General features: G+C 39.4%; 1 protein-coding gene and 1 long non-coding RNA gene across 2 annotated transcripts; one reads left to right on the forward strand and one right to left on the reverse strand.

Annotated features, from left to right (window-relative positions):
* Nucleotides 1-2,288: 2,288 nt before the first annotated feature.
* Nucleotides 2,289-3,860, reverse strand: LOC118438404. The gene is made up of 2 exons (XR_004836757.1): nucleotides 3,728-3,860; nucleotides 2,289-2,607 (listed from the first exon to the last, which is right to left on the reverse strand). It is a non-coding gene; the product is annotated as an uncharacterized LOC118438404 (long non-coding RNA).
* A 3,206-nt stretch (nucleotides 3,861-7,066) lies between these two features.
* Nucleotides 7,067-13,521, forward strand: LOC110858138 (homeobox protein vab-15). Its single transcript, XM_022106810.2, has 3 exons — nucleotides 7,067-7,771; nucleotides 9,297-9,502; nucleotides 12,163-13,521. The coding sequence occupies exons 1-3, from the start codon at nucleotides 7,324-7,326 to the stop codon at nucleotides 12,337-12,339; spliced, it is 831 nt and encodes a 276-aa protein (XP_021962502.1). The 5' UTR covers nucleotides 7,067-7,323; the 3' UTR covers nucleotides 12,340-13,521.
* Nucleotides 13,522-18,528: the final 5,007 nt, after the last annotated feature.

Here is an 18,528-nt window from a genome sequence, read left to right on the forward strand (position 1 = left end):
CACTTGCAAAGTCTCAATGGATTCAGGAGTTGATGATTTTCTTATTTTTTCCAGTTTTTCTATGAACTTTATGAACTACGAGTGTGGACCACCTTCTTGGAAGGTTTGGGCAGGTGGGCGAAAGTTGGATGTGCGCCCTGCTGCCTTAAATAAGTGTTCGTTTAATGATGTCCTCGATAAAAGTGTGACCAATTATAATTGTTATTATTATTATTATTATTACGGGGAAGGTAACAAATTTCCTGGGTGTAAATGAACGACATTGATCTCTCATAGTGTTCACATGTGCAATAAAAATAACGGACTTGCACCATCCGAAAATTTTTAGGTTTCTCTAAATCCGAAATATTACTTCAATCATTTCACATCATTTCTCAAAGTGAGAAGAACATGATCGTGATGACTAACGATCCACCGTGACTAATGATCCACTCGAATCCACGATACGACCAGAACCTAATGTCGCTGTAGGATTGCATTTAAGGGGTTGACATTACAAGGAAAAGAGAACAATAACAAACACGCTGACTTACACAGGTAATAATATCGAGTAGGTCGACTCAACTGGTATTGTGGATAATCTTATTACAAGCGTTTGAAGGATTTGTCATTCGGATAATAAAGGAGCTTGGGTGCATCCTAGTTGAAAAGACCTCACAGGGAAAATGGTGACATTCTGAGAAGGAACCCACAGAACACCGGTCGTCGTCGTCGGTACAAACACATACATATCCAATCCACTACCTTGTCCTCCATGACACATACCACCTCCTTCCGCACTAATTCCAAATTAATTCAAAGGAAAACACCGACCCTGTCAGCAAACAAATATCCCTTCATCATCATCACCACCACCATCAGGACTAAATTTAGACACAAGAGTCGAATAATAATCCTTCCCTGCCCTTAAATAGCGAAATAATGTCATTAAAACGAGATACTGCTGGAGAGAGAGGGAGAGAGGAAATCAAGAACGGCAATCTGATTCCTGCCACTGATCACTTGTCTCAAAATGTAAATAAAATGTTGATGAAAACTCATTTGAGAGAGCGGAAACGCTGCCTGGAGAGACATTAATTCCTACATTGCATACATTTCGTCTTGTTCCCAATTCAAATGGGGTCGTCGCAATATAACAATAATAATGTTGACGACGACACAACCCTTCTCGTCGTCTCTTTCCATTGCGAAACCTTGCAACTTATGTTGTGGAGGGAATCGTCATCATCATCATTTCGTTGTCAATAATGATTATGTCATCATCACGGACGGACATACACGGGCAGATAGTGAGTTGTGCTGCCGGGTGTGTTGCATGTGTGCAGATGAGATCATGAGAATGAGCCGTTTATCGCGATGAAGAATATTATTGCCGTCGACTCGTGTACCGTGCTGGATTGGATTGGAGTCATTATCACAAACTAAAAATCGTTTCCCATTACGAGCGACACGGGAAAATAGGCGACGACGACCCCAGGAGCAGCCCTATTCCGTCTTTATTTCAATACGTTGTCACCATTTTGATTACATTACGCGTCACACATCAGAGATAACGGCAGAATGGGAGGAATACGTACGTATGTACATGTGTATAGCTAAAAGTCAGGATGATGATGTTGATCCATTTATCCATCTGCTATGGGATTCGGTGGTGTGGTGTGGTTGAACGTTCACACTTTATTTACCATTTAATGCCAGTTTGTTATGTGTGAGTGAATCCGGATGATTTATTCCCGGAGGACGGAAAGGAGGCAGCAACCGTGACAGCTAAAAGTTACACACTTTCCAATGGTTTAAATACGTAGCTGATAGATCACATTAGTTAGTTGGATGGAGGGTAATTCTCTGAAAAGGATTTCGTATAGAGGGAAAAGTGATAAGCCGAAAGGTTCTTTGGAGAAAGTAGCAGCGGCGCGATTCACGTCTTCTCTTCTCCCCTCCGCTCATCGAAATAGATACAGTTTTGCATGACACGTGCTTCAAAGTCATCAACCAGTTTTCTCACATTTGCTAAAATAATCACTTTGTTATTTATTATGCTGCTTGAGGCTCCATTTATTGCTACAAGATTGGATTAATTGAGTGGAAAAAATTGCTCCTTCATGATTCGTTTGTAAATGGAGTCGTAGGCTTAATTATGGAGTATTTACAGGTTCCTTCACCCTTTGTGAAGAATCGATCCTGCAATATTTTGCTAATTAAGGAGTAGTAAATATTATCTTTTAGAGAGGAATTTCATAAATTTTCAACTTGATAAGCGAATAGTAGTGATGTCTAAAAAGATGAGGTTTGTTGTTACCGTAGGAAAAGTTGTGCTGACTGGTTGGCGTCATTATTTATTTATTATTATTCAGGTCGTAGTAGTAATTGTTTCGAGTGAGTTTTGAGATTGAATAATGCACGAGTGGCTTTCTGTCTCATTATTAGTTTCTAGTTAGTTGGTTGGACAAAGATCTATGCTAACTTATCCTCAGAGTACTAAATATAATAATAATATTGCGTTTCACACCACCCTTTATTGTCCCTGGCTCTTGGTTTCCTCTCTCTCTCAAGAAGTCTCCTCAATCACGGGATGGCCCTTTATTTCCTCTTTATCTCTCCATCTGTCTGTAATTTGTTGAGAAAATGAGAGTCTTTAACTGGAAAGTGTCTCCATCCATACACCCGAAAACCCCACCAACCAACCAGCCAGCCAAGCACCACCATTCATGCACCACTTTACTTTCTCCACGATGACGCTCTATGATACGGACCAAGTCTGCTCCCAATTTGGCAATGAGCAATTACAACTCGAGCCTAAATTTGGAGTCTGAGGGAACAAACGAATAAGGAAATTATCATGGTAAACTTTGTTTCCATCCTGTTTTCCAAATTCGTATTTACGTCGTCGCACAATGCTTATACTTGTTTCGTTGGTCATATTTATCTCGCATACCCGTATCGATTGTAAGTCAATTCGTTTAATGGATCTGGGCGCCTTAAGGGCAAAGAATCTCAGACGTGCTTCGTCCACCATCCATGGTGAAATTAGATAAAGAACAAAATGAGGCAAATAAGGCAAGCGTTCCCAAAAACAGTAGCATGCAGACGATGTTCAGACCGGTGTTAACGAATTGCTGGACTGGAGAGCACTTAGGTTTTGGGAGACAATCAGAAACATATTGATGTGTTTATTGCACTTTGGTCCTCAAGTCTGTCGTCGCCGGCTCATCGGGTCTCATTTGTCGTATTTATTTATTGCCCGTAAGACAATTGGATGGACTGTGTGGTGTGCCTGAGCTTTGGTCAGTGTCATGATGAGGATGGGTCAAATGGAGTGAGGACATATATATTCGTACCAAAGTGGCGACATGCTCACCAGCCACAGAGAACAAGGAGTCATTTCATCAAAAATGACCCAAAAAGTTAGCCTCACACTGAATATGTTCACTGTAAATTATTCCGGGTTGGGCTTGCGTCCCTTTTCCCTGACTGACTGACCTTACTTACTACCAAATTGACCCTTATTATTATTCTAAGCCCATCACACCACCATTCGCACTTCAGTTTAGGGTAGTTTTTCGGCCATGCATCAAATTCCAACTTTATGGAAAAATGACTCTTAACTGCCACTTAAACAAAACCACAAAGCAGGACATTAAACTATGAATCGATACCCCAAGAAGCGTCCCACTACTTAACTGGCAAATAAATATGTGCAAATCAACAAGTTTCAAGTAAGACCCACCCGTTTTGCGGGACACGAACGACGAGTGCGTTACACACAATTGTCCCAACCTTCTTCTTCGTCTCGAGAAAGTGGTTGTATTTCCATGTCGTCGTCGTTTCGCTGTTGTGTGTGTGTGCGAACAAGGAGGAAGGAAGGAAGGAAGGGAAAGGATTTTGGCGACATGGCACGAACCCATCAGAGTTAAGTGGGAAATGTCATCTCCCAGCGTTGTAGACGTGACACTATCATTTGGCCTTTATAGATGTAAACTGCTCACTCTTCATGTCCGCAGTTGTGTCGTTGAGTCGTGGTGGTGGCCGGCCAGACACCTCTAATGTCATCGTACATATAAAAATGGCTCAACTCGTATGTGACCTCTCCTCTGCATAGACTGACCCTGACTGGTCTCCATCCATATGTACCTATCCGTAGTATATGTATATACCTACATACGTACACCATACATTACACTTTCTTATTAGTCTCACATCGTTCTGCGTCAATGAACAGCGCCGTCGTTGGGCATAATTTTTGGACGGAATGACCAATAAATGATTAAATTTATTGGGCTGATAATTTCCCTTAAATAAAGTTAAGAGTAATAAAATGCATCATTTATTTGAACGGTTTTAACCTGCTTGCGCCGAGAGGCCATTATTTTTACTGGACTAGTGTGCAATTAAGTAGGGTAAACATGTGTGGCTGGACTAATTGATAGCCTCTCTCGACATTGAAGAAGGAGTTGTGTGGATGTTGTTGCACTATGATGAGTCCACTTTAAAGTAAAACACATACCGAACCACTACTGGTCTTCTTCCAGTACTGAATCCTACATACACCGACTGCACAAAATGTTTACTGGGATTTTTGGTGCGACGACGACGACGGCAACGACGATAGAAGTTTGTGTTCCTTGTTGTTTTGAAGTGGCGGCGTTGTTTTGGCTGAAGAGAGAGGACCCAAACCGACCGGAAAATAAATCTGTCTCCTCTCCTAATTAAACGCCAGGCCTAATAATCTATAATTGGGTTTAAGGAAATATATATACGCGAGAGAGCATTCCCTCCCGTTGGGTGGAAGCTGGACCAAAGGGTCCGACTTCAACTTTCCTTGTTTTTTCCTCATCTCTGCTGACTCGGTGGATCATGTTCATCCAATTTCCAAATTTCTTATTACTCTCTTACGCTTTGAACTGGATGCGAGACCATGCCATGCGACGAGACGTTGTTGCACTGGTTTAAATCCTATGCTCGTTCATTAACAATGGATCGATTTAATGAGTCCACCCCTCCTGCTGCAAGGAGGTTTTCATGTTTTATTTCACATTCTTGACAACTTTTCCACAAAACTGTTTCTCATTTCCTTATCCTGAATTCTTGTAATTGTTCCTCAATTGTTCTGACTTTTGGACGGAGAAATATATAGTTCAAGAGAAAAAGTTGTCACTTTTTCCTCAAAATCAACAAATCCTCCCATAATATGTATGCTAGTGGGTAGGAGCAATTTCAATAATAGTCTAGAAATGTACTACTAAATACTTAGTTAGCTAGCAGTCGATTGAGCTAAATGGGGATTGGTATGAATTTTTAAGTGTGTGTGCCGCATAAACGTGTCCCATTTATCAGTAGCAGTGATAACTGCTGCTGATAATCTCTAGCAAACAGTTTATCTGAAAGGACGGTAAGCTAGAACTAGCTACTCGTGTGCAATATGCATGTCGCAGAGTGTAACGTCATGCAAGGAGACAATTTGACAATTACTTTGGGTCGATGAGAAAAAAGTGAGGAGGAGAATGATTTATAGCGCAAAAAGAGCTAGCTCGTAGTTTCTGAAGCCCGTTACAATGTAAGATTTGTCGAGAAATCTTTACAATTTGAGTTTTTGAGGGGGTAAAAAGACGCCCACAAATAAAGGCTAGCGGGTGGACAAAGGTCTCCTCGGGTTGACTTTTACTCGAGTTATGCTCAAGTTGCTGCTGCTGCTGCTTCTGGTGCAAAAGAAGACGACGAGCTATAACAATTTGGAAGCCAACAATGGATGTTCTGGAGAAGATGAGGATCACAACAAGTGCATTGTGCGGAGAGAATTCCATCCAACCTCTTCTTTGCACAATAATTGACTCTCGATTCACTTCATTCACATAAAATTCTTTCCTCTTCTAACCTACTCGCCATTCATATCGGACCCACCTTTTGTGTCCACAGCGATGATGATACTCATAATAAGACGAAAACTGAGGTAAAAAGGACTCGAGAGGGGTTTAAAGTGCATGGACGAATAGACGGACAACTACTTAATGGTTGTGTGTTATGTAAAATGATACAAAATCATAAGACGGAGAAGAAGAAGAAGAAAAAGCTAGAAAATCATCATCTTTGTTCGCTCCCATGCTGAGATTTGTCCAATTTCCAATGAACTAGACCTTACACATTTATGAAAACACTTAAAATGTTTCCAAGCTACGTAAAGCTCCAGGCACAAGAATACACGGAGAACAACCTCGTACTTCATCTTTTTATATACAAAGTATTCATATTTTTTCCCTAGTAAAATAATGTCGAGTTCATCCAGTCACCAAATAATAATGTAAGTGCGTGTATTTTTATGAAAAGAAGAAGCAGCCTCTACGACCAACAATGAATGGGAACAGTGTCAAATGGTCTGAATAATGAATTGGTTATTATTATGTGTACTTTTTCCACCTAAAAGTCAAGCCAAGTTCTTTAAATTCTTTGCCCAGTTGCAGTCCAGTAGAGAATGTTAACCAAAAATTATTTTAAAATACTTACTTACAAACGACCCCATGCCTGGATGTATAACATTCATTCATAAGAAGAAGTTGCACGTTAGTTGTTAAGTTAGTTAGTTGCATATTTAAAATATGTAAATAGCAGTTAACATAACTTTTTAACGAAATATTGAACACTTTACATTTGTTATCCCTCCATAATCCGCAGGCCAGGTGGATTATCCGCATTTCTTTGTATAGCGAGAAACGACAAGTAATTACAAGTAATCGGATTGTCCATTGTTGCAAAGAGAGTGACTTTGTGACCAGGGAGTAAAAATAAATAAGTACGGATTTCGGGGGTTTTTGGGACATGAAGCGTTCCTGGAAGGAGACAGAGCGTAGCATTATGCGTGTAAAAGGGTCCTCCAGCCCAGCAAAGGGAACGAAATAAGTAGTAGTAGGACTTTGTAGGAGGCACCCACAAGCAGCACTGCCATAAGTAAAAAGAGCCTTATTTTACCATTTGCGTACGTACATGGCAGTGAGAGCGAGTTGGTCTTGTCTATTGTGGGGACGGGACGTGGACTCCGCCTGCTCTCTCTCGCAGAGCTTAAACGGTGAGGCAAAATCTTGTTGACATTCACTCTTCGGTTCAGTTCCCAACAGTCAAGTCGTCACTCTTGCTGCTGCCAGATCGTACATAAAATAATGTGTCTCTCTTTAGCACAGTAGTCTCAGAAGTCCCATCGGCATGATGACCACCACAGAAAATCACAAGTATTAATTGTTTGAGTGCATTGCTAGTACAAAGTTTTTTGTGTGACCGTGTTTTGGTGAACTGTACACTCTAAACATAAACCAAGATAAGAGATATTATCATCTCATGAAAATGTTGTCCGATCTGAAATCCTTGGAGCGGAGTAGGCGAGAATCGTCCGGGTCGACGTCGCCATCGGGTGGGAGGAGGACACCACCCTCGCCCAAGACAGACGCCGGGGGTAAAAAGTCATCCCTCTTCACTGTCGACTCACTCCTAGCCAGCCATCACCAAAACAATAATAATAATCACCACCACCACAATTCAAGGGACCATCACCCGGTACATGAATTTAGCGACCTCTCCCCACCCGCGACTCCGCCAAGTCCTGCAATCGTGAGACCGTCACCCATGTCGAATAGTCCACTTTTTGCCCACTATCCTTTTGGACCGTACGGACCGGGCAATTTGCTCATACCCGGGTTACCTTTTCCACATCCGGCGTCTATCCATTCCTGGTCGGGGATCAAGTTCCCATCATCCGGAAATCATCATTTGAGTGATGCTCCCTCCAGTAAGTACATGCATATTTTAAACTAAAAATTTTATTTCGTGTCCTCATTTTTCATAAAATGCACACATACTTGAGTATCTTTCAATCTATGCGTCCAGCAAAATTAGTGGTGGTGATAGATAGGACATACATACTGGTAAAGGGGAAGTCGTTGGAGGAGGGTCACATCATCATGAATAAAATATGCATACAGAATTTTTTACCCTTTAATAAGTTGGACTAAATGAATGTTGAGTGTCTAATAAGTACGTATTGTTGGGCTGTTTGCTACTGCTCTCGATCCCTCAACTCACCACAATCAAGTCGTCAACAGTGAGGTTTCACACATTCATTTTCTCGGCAATTAAATCGCATGAAAAATGGTTTTAAAAACACGCATCGTGTCACAAGCATACACGTCATCCGTCCATTCTCAATTCTCACACAGCATTTTTTTATCAAACTGTGGTGACCACGAATGCAGAACTAAAACGCAAAGTGTCATGAATCTTTTTGGTGTATAGTCGCGTTCATTCGTTTGTGCTCATGTCATGCACATTATTGTTCCATCCACCAACGACTTATTATAAGTTGGCGTAATTCTCACAAAATCCTTGATAATTAAATCAAATTAGAAATCCATTATGGGAGTTGACTGGCGGAACATTGTGGTGCACACTGTAGTCCTCATGCAATAAATAATAAACGGCAACGGTCACAATAGCTTAATAATCATCATCATTCATAAGAGGTACAAAATGCTTTCCTATTTTTATAGTCGTCCTCTCTTCCCCGTGTCATTTTCGCCATGCAGTTTCTGTCACCTCGTCCGGACTGGTGGGTTTGGTTTCGTGAATTATTTCACTCCATTGTGAATTATGAATTTATTATGAAAAATGATGAGCAGAGTTGTGACAATGACGTGATCTATGCCATTGACATGGGTGGGATGATGATCAATTATGAAAAAGTGTGAGGCATATGGCGTCTTGTATATTTATTGGCATCTTGAGCAATAAAACAGGAACTATTTATTTACTGTAAGAACATTGAAACTGATTAGCCTGGGAAAATGGACTGACAGTTCAAGATAAACAAAGCCCTGTTTGCTGGACTGCAATGCGGGGAGGGTGGAGGGGTGGAGGCAGTATTATTATTATTATTAGGGTGGGTGACGAGGAAAGAGGATTTATTAGTTGGATGGTTATTTAGCTGGAGCTACGTATTACTTGTTAGGATGTCGTGATGCATTGCTTTCCCATTCTTCGGAGTCAGTCTTCTTCGCGGCGGTGGATTTTGTGTATGAAGATGTAGACATCAAAGTGCACGAAGCCGAGGTTGTCTTTTTAAAACGTGAATTCAAAAATGAACCAAGAACAACCCTTCAGTTATGTCTATCCACACGGTTCTTCTTCTTCTGAGTGACATGGACCCTCAAGGGTGCGACTGAGTGAATGAGTCACAATCCCCTCATTGTTCTTCCCTCGTCATGAATCACACATTACACAAATTTGTATATAAAATTTTGTTGAAATTTAAATTGCAGGTCCGAGCAACGAGCCTCCATCGCCTCCTAAAATCCCATCGCCCATGAAATGCCATTTGAGGAAGCACAAGCCGAATCGGAAGCCGAGAACGCCCTTCACCACACAACAACTTGTAGCGTTGGAGAGGAAGTTTAAGGAAAAGCAGTATTTGTCCATTGCCGAAAGGGCAGAGTTCTCGTCGTCCCTAAGTCTTACTGAAACTCAGGTACATTCATATTACACCGTAAAATTACTTGCATTTTACGTACTTTCTCCTCAAAAAAGATGCAATTACTTGATTAATAAGTAATTAATGGAGACTGATTAGTGAGCATTTTGTACATTTGAAGGATGCATGCATACCATTTACATAGTTAGTTAGCATCCAGTGGAAGGAAGTGACGAAAGGTGTGTGGGTATAGATGTTGATCTATAAAAAAAGTGGGACTAATGGCTGACTCAACAGTGTTGAATCTTCTCCTTCTTCATTTGATGATGACTAAATTAGTAAAAGCCAAGAGGATAATAAAATGGACGTGGCGTGGCGTCCAGTCCAGTCAACTACCGGCCTGAATTGGTGGATGGAGGTTGGGCCGATCTCAAATACAAGTCTGGATAGATAATAATTATCACTCTCATTGTTGAGAGAAGCAAAAGGGATGATGATGATGATGGGAATGTAATGAAATGATGATACTTAATCCCACTCTAATGGCCACCACCACCACCACCACTTGAGGCCTGTGTAGCTATATTCTATTCTAGAATTGGGTGGTCAGCCATTATTTACCAAGTGCTGGATTTCAGCTAGATAGAGATATGTACATACTAAATTCTATGACAAAAGAGACACCAACCAACCAAACACGACCATATTTAGGACATCCCATCAAAAGTTATAGTTACATTTTATGCCTGCACATTAATTGTCATCATCGCATCACCATTACGATTAGACTAGTCTCAATTATTCTCATTTTTTTGGGGAATTAACGCCAAAAAAGAATTGCGTGGTCATTTCCTGTCAAAACTTTATTATCCTCGTCGTAACTAAATAGGCAGGAGTGTAACATGTCATGACACTCGTTGGGCTAAACCATCCGTGAGATAGATTTATCGCCGTAATAATTAGATTTATATGTACCCATTTTTCCGTTGGGTAGACAAACTTTATAAAAATATTTAAATTGCCTACAAATGATAGACTCGACCACATACTTTTATTGATAGTGGGAATTTGTTGCCTAATTACGATTCAAGTTTTGCATTAATTCCTCAAGTGATTATTAATTTGAGCTAATTCATTTCGTGGGGTGAGAGTCGGGCTGAAAATTCTTGGCCTATCGCGAAATCAGAATTTCACGCATTCCTCCTCCTCCATCCAATCCAATCCAACCTGTCATTCCTCAAGTTCCTGTCTGGCTGGCTCCAAATTTTGGGGGTTGATGTAGCAAAATTGTTTGATAAGGATGTATTAATATTTGTATGGCATTCTTTCTGACGAAATCTAAAACCTGGAGCTCAGTCATTTCTAACAGCACATTTCTAATGACTGACAGCTAGCCAACAACGTCTCGTACATAATTAGATTCAAAATTTATTACAAGTTTACAATAGCTGTTGCCTCATAATGTAGCATTTTGTTGTGCAGGCAGACTAATGACAGGTTTCTAGTATTTCCCTTTTGTGTAAAGATTGACAAAGAAAATTGGCAGTCTCGTTGCCCACTTTTGAAATGAAAACGATATACGGTATGCCCCCATACGATATAATAATACTAATAATGATAATGGCGACATGATGAGAAATATGCTATAGTTAGGCCATTGTGCTTTGGATGCCACGTCGTCGTCGTCGTCGTTTGGTACTCTAAAATCTAAATTTGGCACTGATCTTATGTACAATATGCATACTTAAATGCACACACATACATATTTAATAATATGCGAAAGAGTGGCTGGGTTTTCAACCATGTCTTTGTTAGTCAGTCGTCGTCGTCGTCGTTCGTAATTACGGCTCATTATGATAATGCTGGTTAGGTTAGGTATTCCACATTTTTAATTAACTCATTAATCTCCATTTTGAAACGAGCCCACTTTTCTTTCTTTATTATTTCCTTCATGAAATGAATGATGATAGATTATTATTATATTATGGATGACGAACAAACGACAGCGACGCGCATGTTATTTTATAAGCTTATTAAAAAAATTAAAAACTAAAGGCTAAAAACCTGACCAATTTCCTCCTCCTTTAAAGCAATAGCGTCTTAGGTACTCTCCCCACAACAAGATAATTGCTGTAGCATTAAAACAAAAACGCTTGACATAACCCATTGTGTTTTTAGCGACAATCACAACTAGATTATCTCAGCTTTTTACTAAACCTCGCTTACTTTTGACCACGTCAGATTATTATTACGATCTCTCCGCCCCTTTGATTGTGCCAAGTTTACAGAGCACCATGCAGTCGGTATTAACAAAGAAGTAAGCCATTTAATGAATTAACAGAGTTGACTAAATGCACACGCATGTTGGCAAAATGATGTTGACTAAAAAGATGGCTTTTTAGACTAAATATGCACCACAGTTCCGCCGATATGTTCAGATATCGTCACATACTTGTATATACTTATGCATAGATAAGCAACCCCCAATTAACGCGACTTTCAACTTAACAACAATCACAATGATTGTTCTCATTAATGTGAATGCATGCATGTCACGCTGCATTGTTAAACGTTCATCAATTCGTGTATCTGCATCCTTCAAATGTCTCTCAGATAAATTTTCTCATTGTTAATTAGTCATCGTGACCATTATTCAATTAAAAAGTTAACAAGGGATTCAATTTTTTTATTTATCCTTGTATTTGTTTATTTCGCAGGTCAAAATTTGGTTTCAAAATCGTCGCGCCAAGGCAAAGAGGATTCAAGAAGCTGAGATTGAGAAGATCAAAATGGCCACGCGTCCCCACTTTGCAGCCGCTTTTGCCGCAGCAGCAGCCGCCGCTAATTTTAATACTTTAATGCAAAATAGTGCTCAACTATTTGCTCCTCATTAAAAGTCAATATGCATAGTTTTTATTAAATAAGTTATCATACACAGAGTTCGATAAGAAGAGTCTACCATGTGTAATTTATAATTATTAATATTCGTTGCATAATCCGTTCGTCCGTTACATACATTACATACAAAATTATTGGGTACATATATTTACAAGTAGTTGATTGAATCTACCCTGCCTGCACATAATAAGTATTTAGCAATAAATTTTCCCTGTACATCCAAAAATACCTCAAAATAATAATGTACTTACACGTGTAATGTAACTCTGAATTGTTTCTAAAAAATTTAGTTTTGAGAAAAGCGACACATTTTCCTGGTGGTCTAATCAATACATTTAGGCAATGATCTCTCCATGTGTCTCTCTCTCCCTTTAAAAAACTCGTGTGGGTCGTCCTGTCTTTTTCTCAAAGTTCAGTTTTCCTTGGAAAGTATGGCATTTTATTATTTCATGCAGATCGTATAATTGAATTTCTTTTATTTCTCTCCACATTTGGGAGCGGACGGGGCGAATTATAATTATGTTATTATGTCACAAGTCGAAACCTATACAAAGTAATGAGTCATAAAAAAGTTCTTGTTACTCGGAATTCTTCTTGCTCCCCACCTGTAAACTTTCTTAGCCACACAGCAGCACACGTCGACCTCCGTTTAATAAGTTACGGGGTAATTGGCACCATTTCTCAGCGACCCATTACTACTCGCGGAGAAAGTATTGCACTTTGTGTCCAAATTTTTTAAATAAAAAAGCATGATGTACGATTCAATTTACATATCAGAGTTGTTTAGATTAAACGAAATATGATGCCATGAATTCGGCAATGATTTATTTTAATCATGAGTTTTGACTTTTGGAGTGAGTTCACCTTTACCGTTTTTTTACGTTACGTTACGTGTGTGTAAAACTCTGCTAGGCGACAATCTTTTTGTGATATTATCGTTATTTTTAGGTTTACAGTTTTTGTAGTCTGTTTAATTCGTTGATTATTTTAAATTAACACCACCGCCGTAATTATTATTAGTAGTTTAATTTAATATTATTCTAATTGATATACCATAACTGTGTCCAGTAGTAGGTTTAATTGTGTACTTATACTCGTATGTACTGTTAGCGGAAGGGCGACACTACTGAAATAATTTTAAGACTGTGTGCCAACAAATAAACAAATTATGAACCGAACGAGTAATCCTGCAGTAAAAAAGGCCATTCGTAATATCATATCGCATCATAAAATATGGGGAAAACAATCAAATTCTGGTCTGAAAATTTCATCCAATTTCATCGGTGGGACGGCTTCTTTTTATGATTTCGCCATGAAGGGGTGCAGGCAAAGTTGTAAGGTCTGGAAGGGAGCATCAATATTCCATTCTCAATAACCCACCAACCAACCGCCCTGTGCAAACAGTTTGCATATGTAAATACGTACGTACATATGAAAAGTGAAAGAAGAAGCAGTACGAAGGGTTTGATGGTTTTTTGGTGGTGTGCACAATTTAATGAGAGAAAGCTGCTGCTGCCCGATCCCGGGTTGGGAGATTAGCATTAAATGGAGTTTAGTCTAATTACATGAAGGGGAATGCTAATTCAATATTCTTTATTGTTCGGCGTGTGCAACCCTTGCATCGTATGTATGTCATATTTATCCTGTCGTGGCGGTGGTGGTGGTGGTGGCGATGGACAGTAGTAGTAAATAAGTAGCAGTTAGTGTGTATAAAGGGTTAAACAAATAGTGAGGAATTTTTATTCCGTCATTATTGCAAACACACAGCCACATCGGGGGCATTTCTAATAATGCAATGTCTCGTATGCAACCTTGGCCTATGTCGTGGCACTTTCTGTCCATTATGCAACACGGAAACTCATTTTTCTTGACATGAACGCCTGTTTTACACAAAGACTTTCTACCCCGATCATCTTTTTTTCTTTGCTGCCTTCGTGTGAGCAATCAATTCTCGCAGCGGAACTATTTTTGCTATTTACGACCAACGAGAAAGTAAGTGAGCAGTGAAGAGTTCATCAAATTAAGTCGGGTGGATACCTTGACGAGTATAAAAATGTCTTGTTTACTGCTCTCGTACCCGAATTATGAGAGTACACGAGGAGCAGCATAAATGGGGATGGTTTTATCAGGATAAAAAATTAAGTGTGATTAAAAGGTCGTCTGTCAACCATTAATATAATCGCTTTTCTCTTCCCTCCTTTCACGACCTAATAAACGTTTCAGAACCAATTTCGATAACAATTTTGTCATAAACGGGAATTATAAGGTAATCAATTCCTCTTTTTCCCAGGTTTTCCTGGTTTCGGTTGTCCGAGTTAAACCAAAATCCGGTATGGGCCAGGGCAAATAAACAAAGTGTTTAAGGGGCAAATATATTTTTATTTGCATTGGCACAATTAAATTAAAAGTGTGCAAATACGAGTCAATTATGTATGTAAGGGGACGGACTATTATTCAAATATTGTGACTTTTATCGGTTATTTTATTATTCGGGAGCAATTAGTTTCATAATATTTTTTTACATATCTTCCAAATTCAAGATAAATTCACAAAGTAAAATAAAATTAAGATTGAAAACCTTTAACATGACACGTTTCCTTCCGCTCATTATTTGTTCGGATTTGTGTCATATTTCTGGATTTCGGATGAGAAACCACGTTCTTCTTTGTAATAAACTCGACGCATAAATTATGCCGTTAATTTATTTGTTGTGGCAACGATTTACTTCTAAGAGACCCAATTTGAGAGGAAGAACTCATCAAGTTTTCATTAATAAAGCGGACTCGTTCATTCCGCAAGTAATAAGTAGGCAGGCAAGCAGGCAAGTTGGTTGATTTTGACGACTGGCTGTTGAATATTGGAGAAGAAATTGGTGAAAATTAACTGGTCGAATGAGTCAAGGTGGGGTTTGTTCCTTGCTGCGACTCTGCGACCTGCTCATCGAATTATTATATCCTCATCAGCCCCAAGAATTGGCGTCCTCATCACTGTATAAATATGATGAGGGAAAAACTACACTAATAATATTGTGCCTTCCAAATATTTAATACGGAAAACCAGCCAATTCCGAGTGGCGTTGTGAAGCTGATTTTCTTACTTTGTCACCATGCATGTGTTTCATTAATCATTTTATTAAACATTAATTAACTACCGGCCAGTAGTCCACCGTCACCACGACCAATTCACCACTTGTACATACACACACGGCATATTACTCCCTCGTCACAAGCCTACTTTGTTCCTTTAATATTCCAGGCGGAGAAGAAGGAGAGGACAGATAATGGGGATGATTGCGCCCAAAACCCGACATGAACTAACTGCCGCTCACAATTACCACGGAACAAACTGGGATTATGCATGTTTTTTTAATTATTCATGCCCCATACTTGAATTAAAGTAGGATCACTAGCTCATAATCATTCCAGCAGTATCAGCAATCATTATCTTGGTGGGTTTAATTGCTCTCCTGCCGTAAAACGGGGGCTCTCTCCCTGTATTGTTATTGTAATAAATGTTATTGTGCTCATATATGTATGCGATTGAGTTTGATATGATTTAGTTTCGTGAAGACGTAGGCATTGCTTCTCTCTCTGAAAACTGGCAGAATGACAATTGAGATATTAAAATTATGATAATGTGAAACTCTCATTACTCGTTTTATTTATGGTGGCGAGGTGAGGAGGATGATGAAACGGGAATTAATTGAGTTTTTAGACAAGTACTTAATATTTCGTGGCATGGCATTATCATTGCGTGTCATTATTTTCCTGTTTTTCCGTGTGGGAGCAGCTCGTTGACTTAAATTCGGCTTAATTATTATTTCTTCTTCTCAGGACAGCAACATCTCATCGGCCCGTTTTTCAGATTAGATTCGTTAAAATTTGAACCTACCAAGAAATACCACCACACGACACGTCTTAAATTAAAGGCGGTCATTACTATTATACATATACGAACCAAGACCTTCTTATTATAGTATCATCAATCCCACCACCACCACAGCTTGATGAGGATATAAATGTTGTGTAATTGACCACCGCCAGTTAAATAGTTCTCTCTCCCTCACTCTCCATGTCCTTGTTGTTCTGTTCTCTTGATCCCTCCCGCAGGTATTTAAAAGCAGGCCCTCAAAATGTAATCCATGTGTCAGTCGTCGTCGTCGTGGATGGAATGAGAGAAGCTCTTAAAACTTGTTTTCAAATTCATTTCCATGATTATGCCTTGTTTTAGTGGTTCAATCAGCTACAAGCTCATTATACTTCGGGGCGTTGTAGAAATCAACCATTAGCCCTTTGACGCTCTCACACCATCCGCAACAACAACAACGGAAGAAGAAGAAGCCGAGAGTGAAGGATCTCTCAGAATGAGGATGACACCACCCTTACTCGAACTTTAAGACCTACCAGACCATCATCGCCGTCTGGGACTTGGCTTTCGAGAAAAAGTGACGAAAAAGTCTCGTCACGTACGTGTCATAACTTGATCGATTAATTTATCACATTGTTGTTGTTGTCCAGCTATTCTGATTGTTTGTGTCTGGGTGATAGTAATGAAGCCCAATATATATTTGTATTTTCATGAAATGTTACCTTTCCCCATGCTTATTTACGTAACTTGAAAGCACATCAGTATTTATAAGTACTTTATATGGCGGGTGGGTACAAGAAAAAGGCGTTGGTTAGTAATACGCTCTGCAAATAGAAAATGTGAAATAACTTGTTCAAATTATTGACTCATTATCGAGTGAAATTAGCCAATTCTCTAAACTTTAACCCATCCAGTTCTTCGTCTCGCTTTTCACACTTATTTACACCCCTAAAAGTGGAAAAGGTCTCACATTGTCAATATTGATTCTTGGATGAAGGCTAAAGTGTGCGATGACTATGTACATATTTACTTCGTATGATAGTCCCAGAACAAAAATAATGTGTTGATGATGCAGCAAAAAAATGAGACGATATCAACGATTCGTACACACACATGCCCCTTCCTGCCGCATTATTGTCGCGATTAAGACATTTATTGCGATCATGACTGGAGGCATGATGATTTTGTAAATGCTTATGAGCAGATATGTAATGTACATCCATACGCACGCATAATGCAGCCCAAGAATAAAAAAGAAGACTACGACGACGACCACGATGATGATGAAGACGAAGAAGAAGAGAGGACTAATGGGATTGTCATTGATTCTCAATTAGACAGGGCATTTAGGTTTCCTGCTAACTTGATCAATCTCTTCATGGTTTTCCTATCAGGGAATGAAACACGACACGTCTCACACCAAACCGCACCATCGTCGTCAACGTTCAATCCGAACCCGAGTGGAAAAAATTACTATTATCATCATCAAGACCAACATACATACTTCTTAACGGGGAAAGGGAAGAAGAACCAACAGTTGATTTTCCTTCTATACATACGCGAGGAGACCGAGATTAGACCCACACACACAAACACATACTTAAACACGGGGGAAAGAAGGGGAGTAAAAATTAATGGATTGAAGTAATGGACATTAAGAGAGTCATTTACCCACACGCTGGGCCATTGTCAAACTGGAAATCATTTCTATTGACTTGACTTCATTGGAATCTAATCGTACATACACACATTTCTCTACGTACTTACTTACATATCGGCATCATCTTCCCTTCGCAATAAAGTGCTGTATCGTATTAACTTTTGCATCTCACTTCTCCCTCCTCTGACGGAGGACAAGTTTGTTATGCTGCTGCTCCTCGGAGGATGATGATGTCGTGTTAGTGATCAGAGTTACGAAAAGAAAATGAAAATCAGCTCATTACCAGCTCCATTATCTGTCAAGTAATATGTACGTAACGTCTCAATCTGTCTTTTCACCTCTCGTGGTACATATACCACAAGTTTAGTTTCTAGTAAAAAAAAACAGTCCAACAGATGCGATGCGTTGTGTGTGCACTCTGGCCGCAACAAATCAAACAATCGAGTCGTAATTAGATAATAATGATTTGAGTTTAAACACCGGAGAGAGAAAAAAACGGGAATTTCTTTATCAAATCAAGAATAATCATCTCTTGCTAACTAAATTCTTCTCTGGCACGGTATCAAGTATGTGATCTTGATAAGTTAACAATAAGAATGCTACAATTTAATTCGCCACCAGAATAATATTGGATATAGAGAGAAAATACTTGATTGTT

Source organism: Folsomia candida, unplaced genomic scaffold, assembly GCF_002217175.1.
Source record: "Folsomia candida strain VU population unplaced genomic scaffold, ASM221717v1 Fcan01_Sc020, whole genome shotgun sequence".
Classification (NCBI taxonomy): domain Eukaryota; kingdom Metazoa; phylum Arthropoda; class Collembola; order Entomobryomorpha; family Isotomidae; genus Folsomia; species Folsomia candida.

Excerpts from the sequence above, each read along its gene's own strand:
- LOC110858138 (XM_022106810.2), top strand. The coding sequence starts at position 7,324 with ATGAAAATGTTGTCCGATCTGAAATCCTTGGAGCGGAGTAGGCGAGAA. Across the intron at positions 7,772-9,296 it reads TTTGAGTGATGCTCCCTCCA|GTCCGAGCAACGAGCCTCCA; the intron begins GTAAGTACATGC and ends TTTAAATTGCAG. Across the intron at positions 9,503-12,162 it reads TAAGTCTTACTGAAACTCAG|GTCAAAATTTGGTTTCAAAA; the intron begins GTACATTCATAT and ends TTTATTTCGCAG.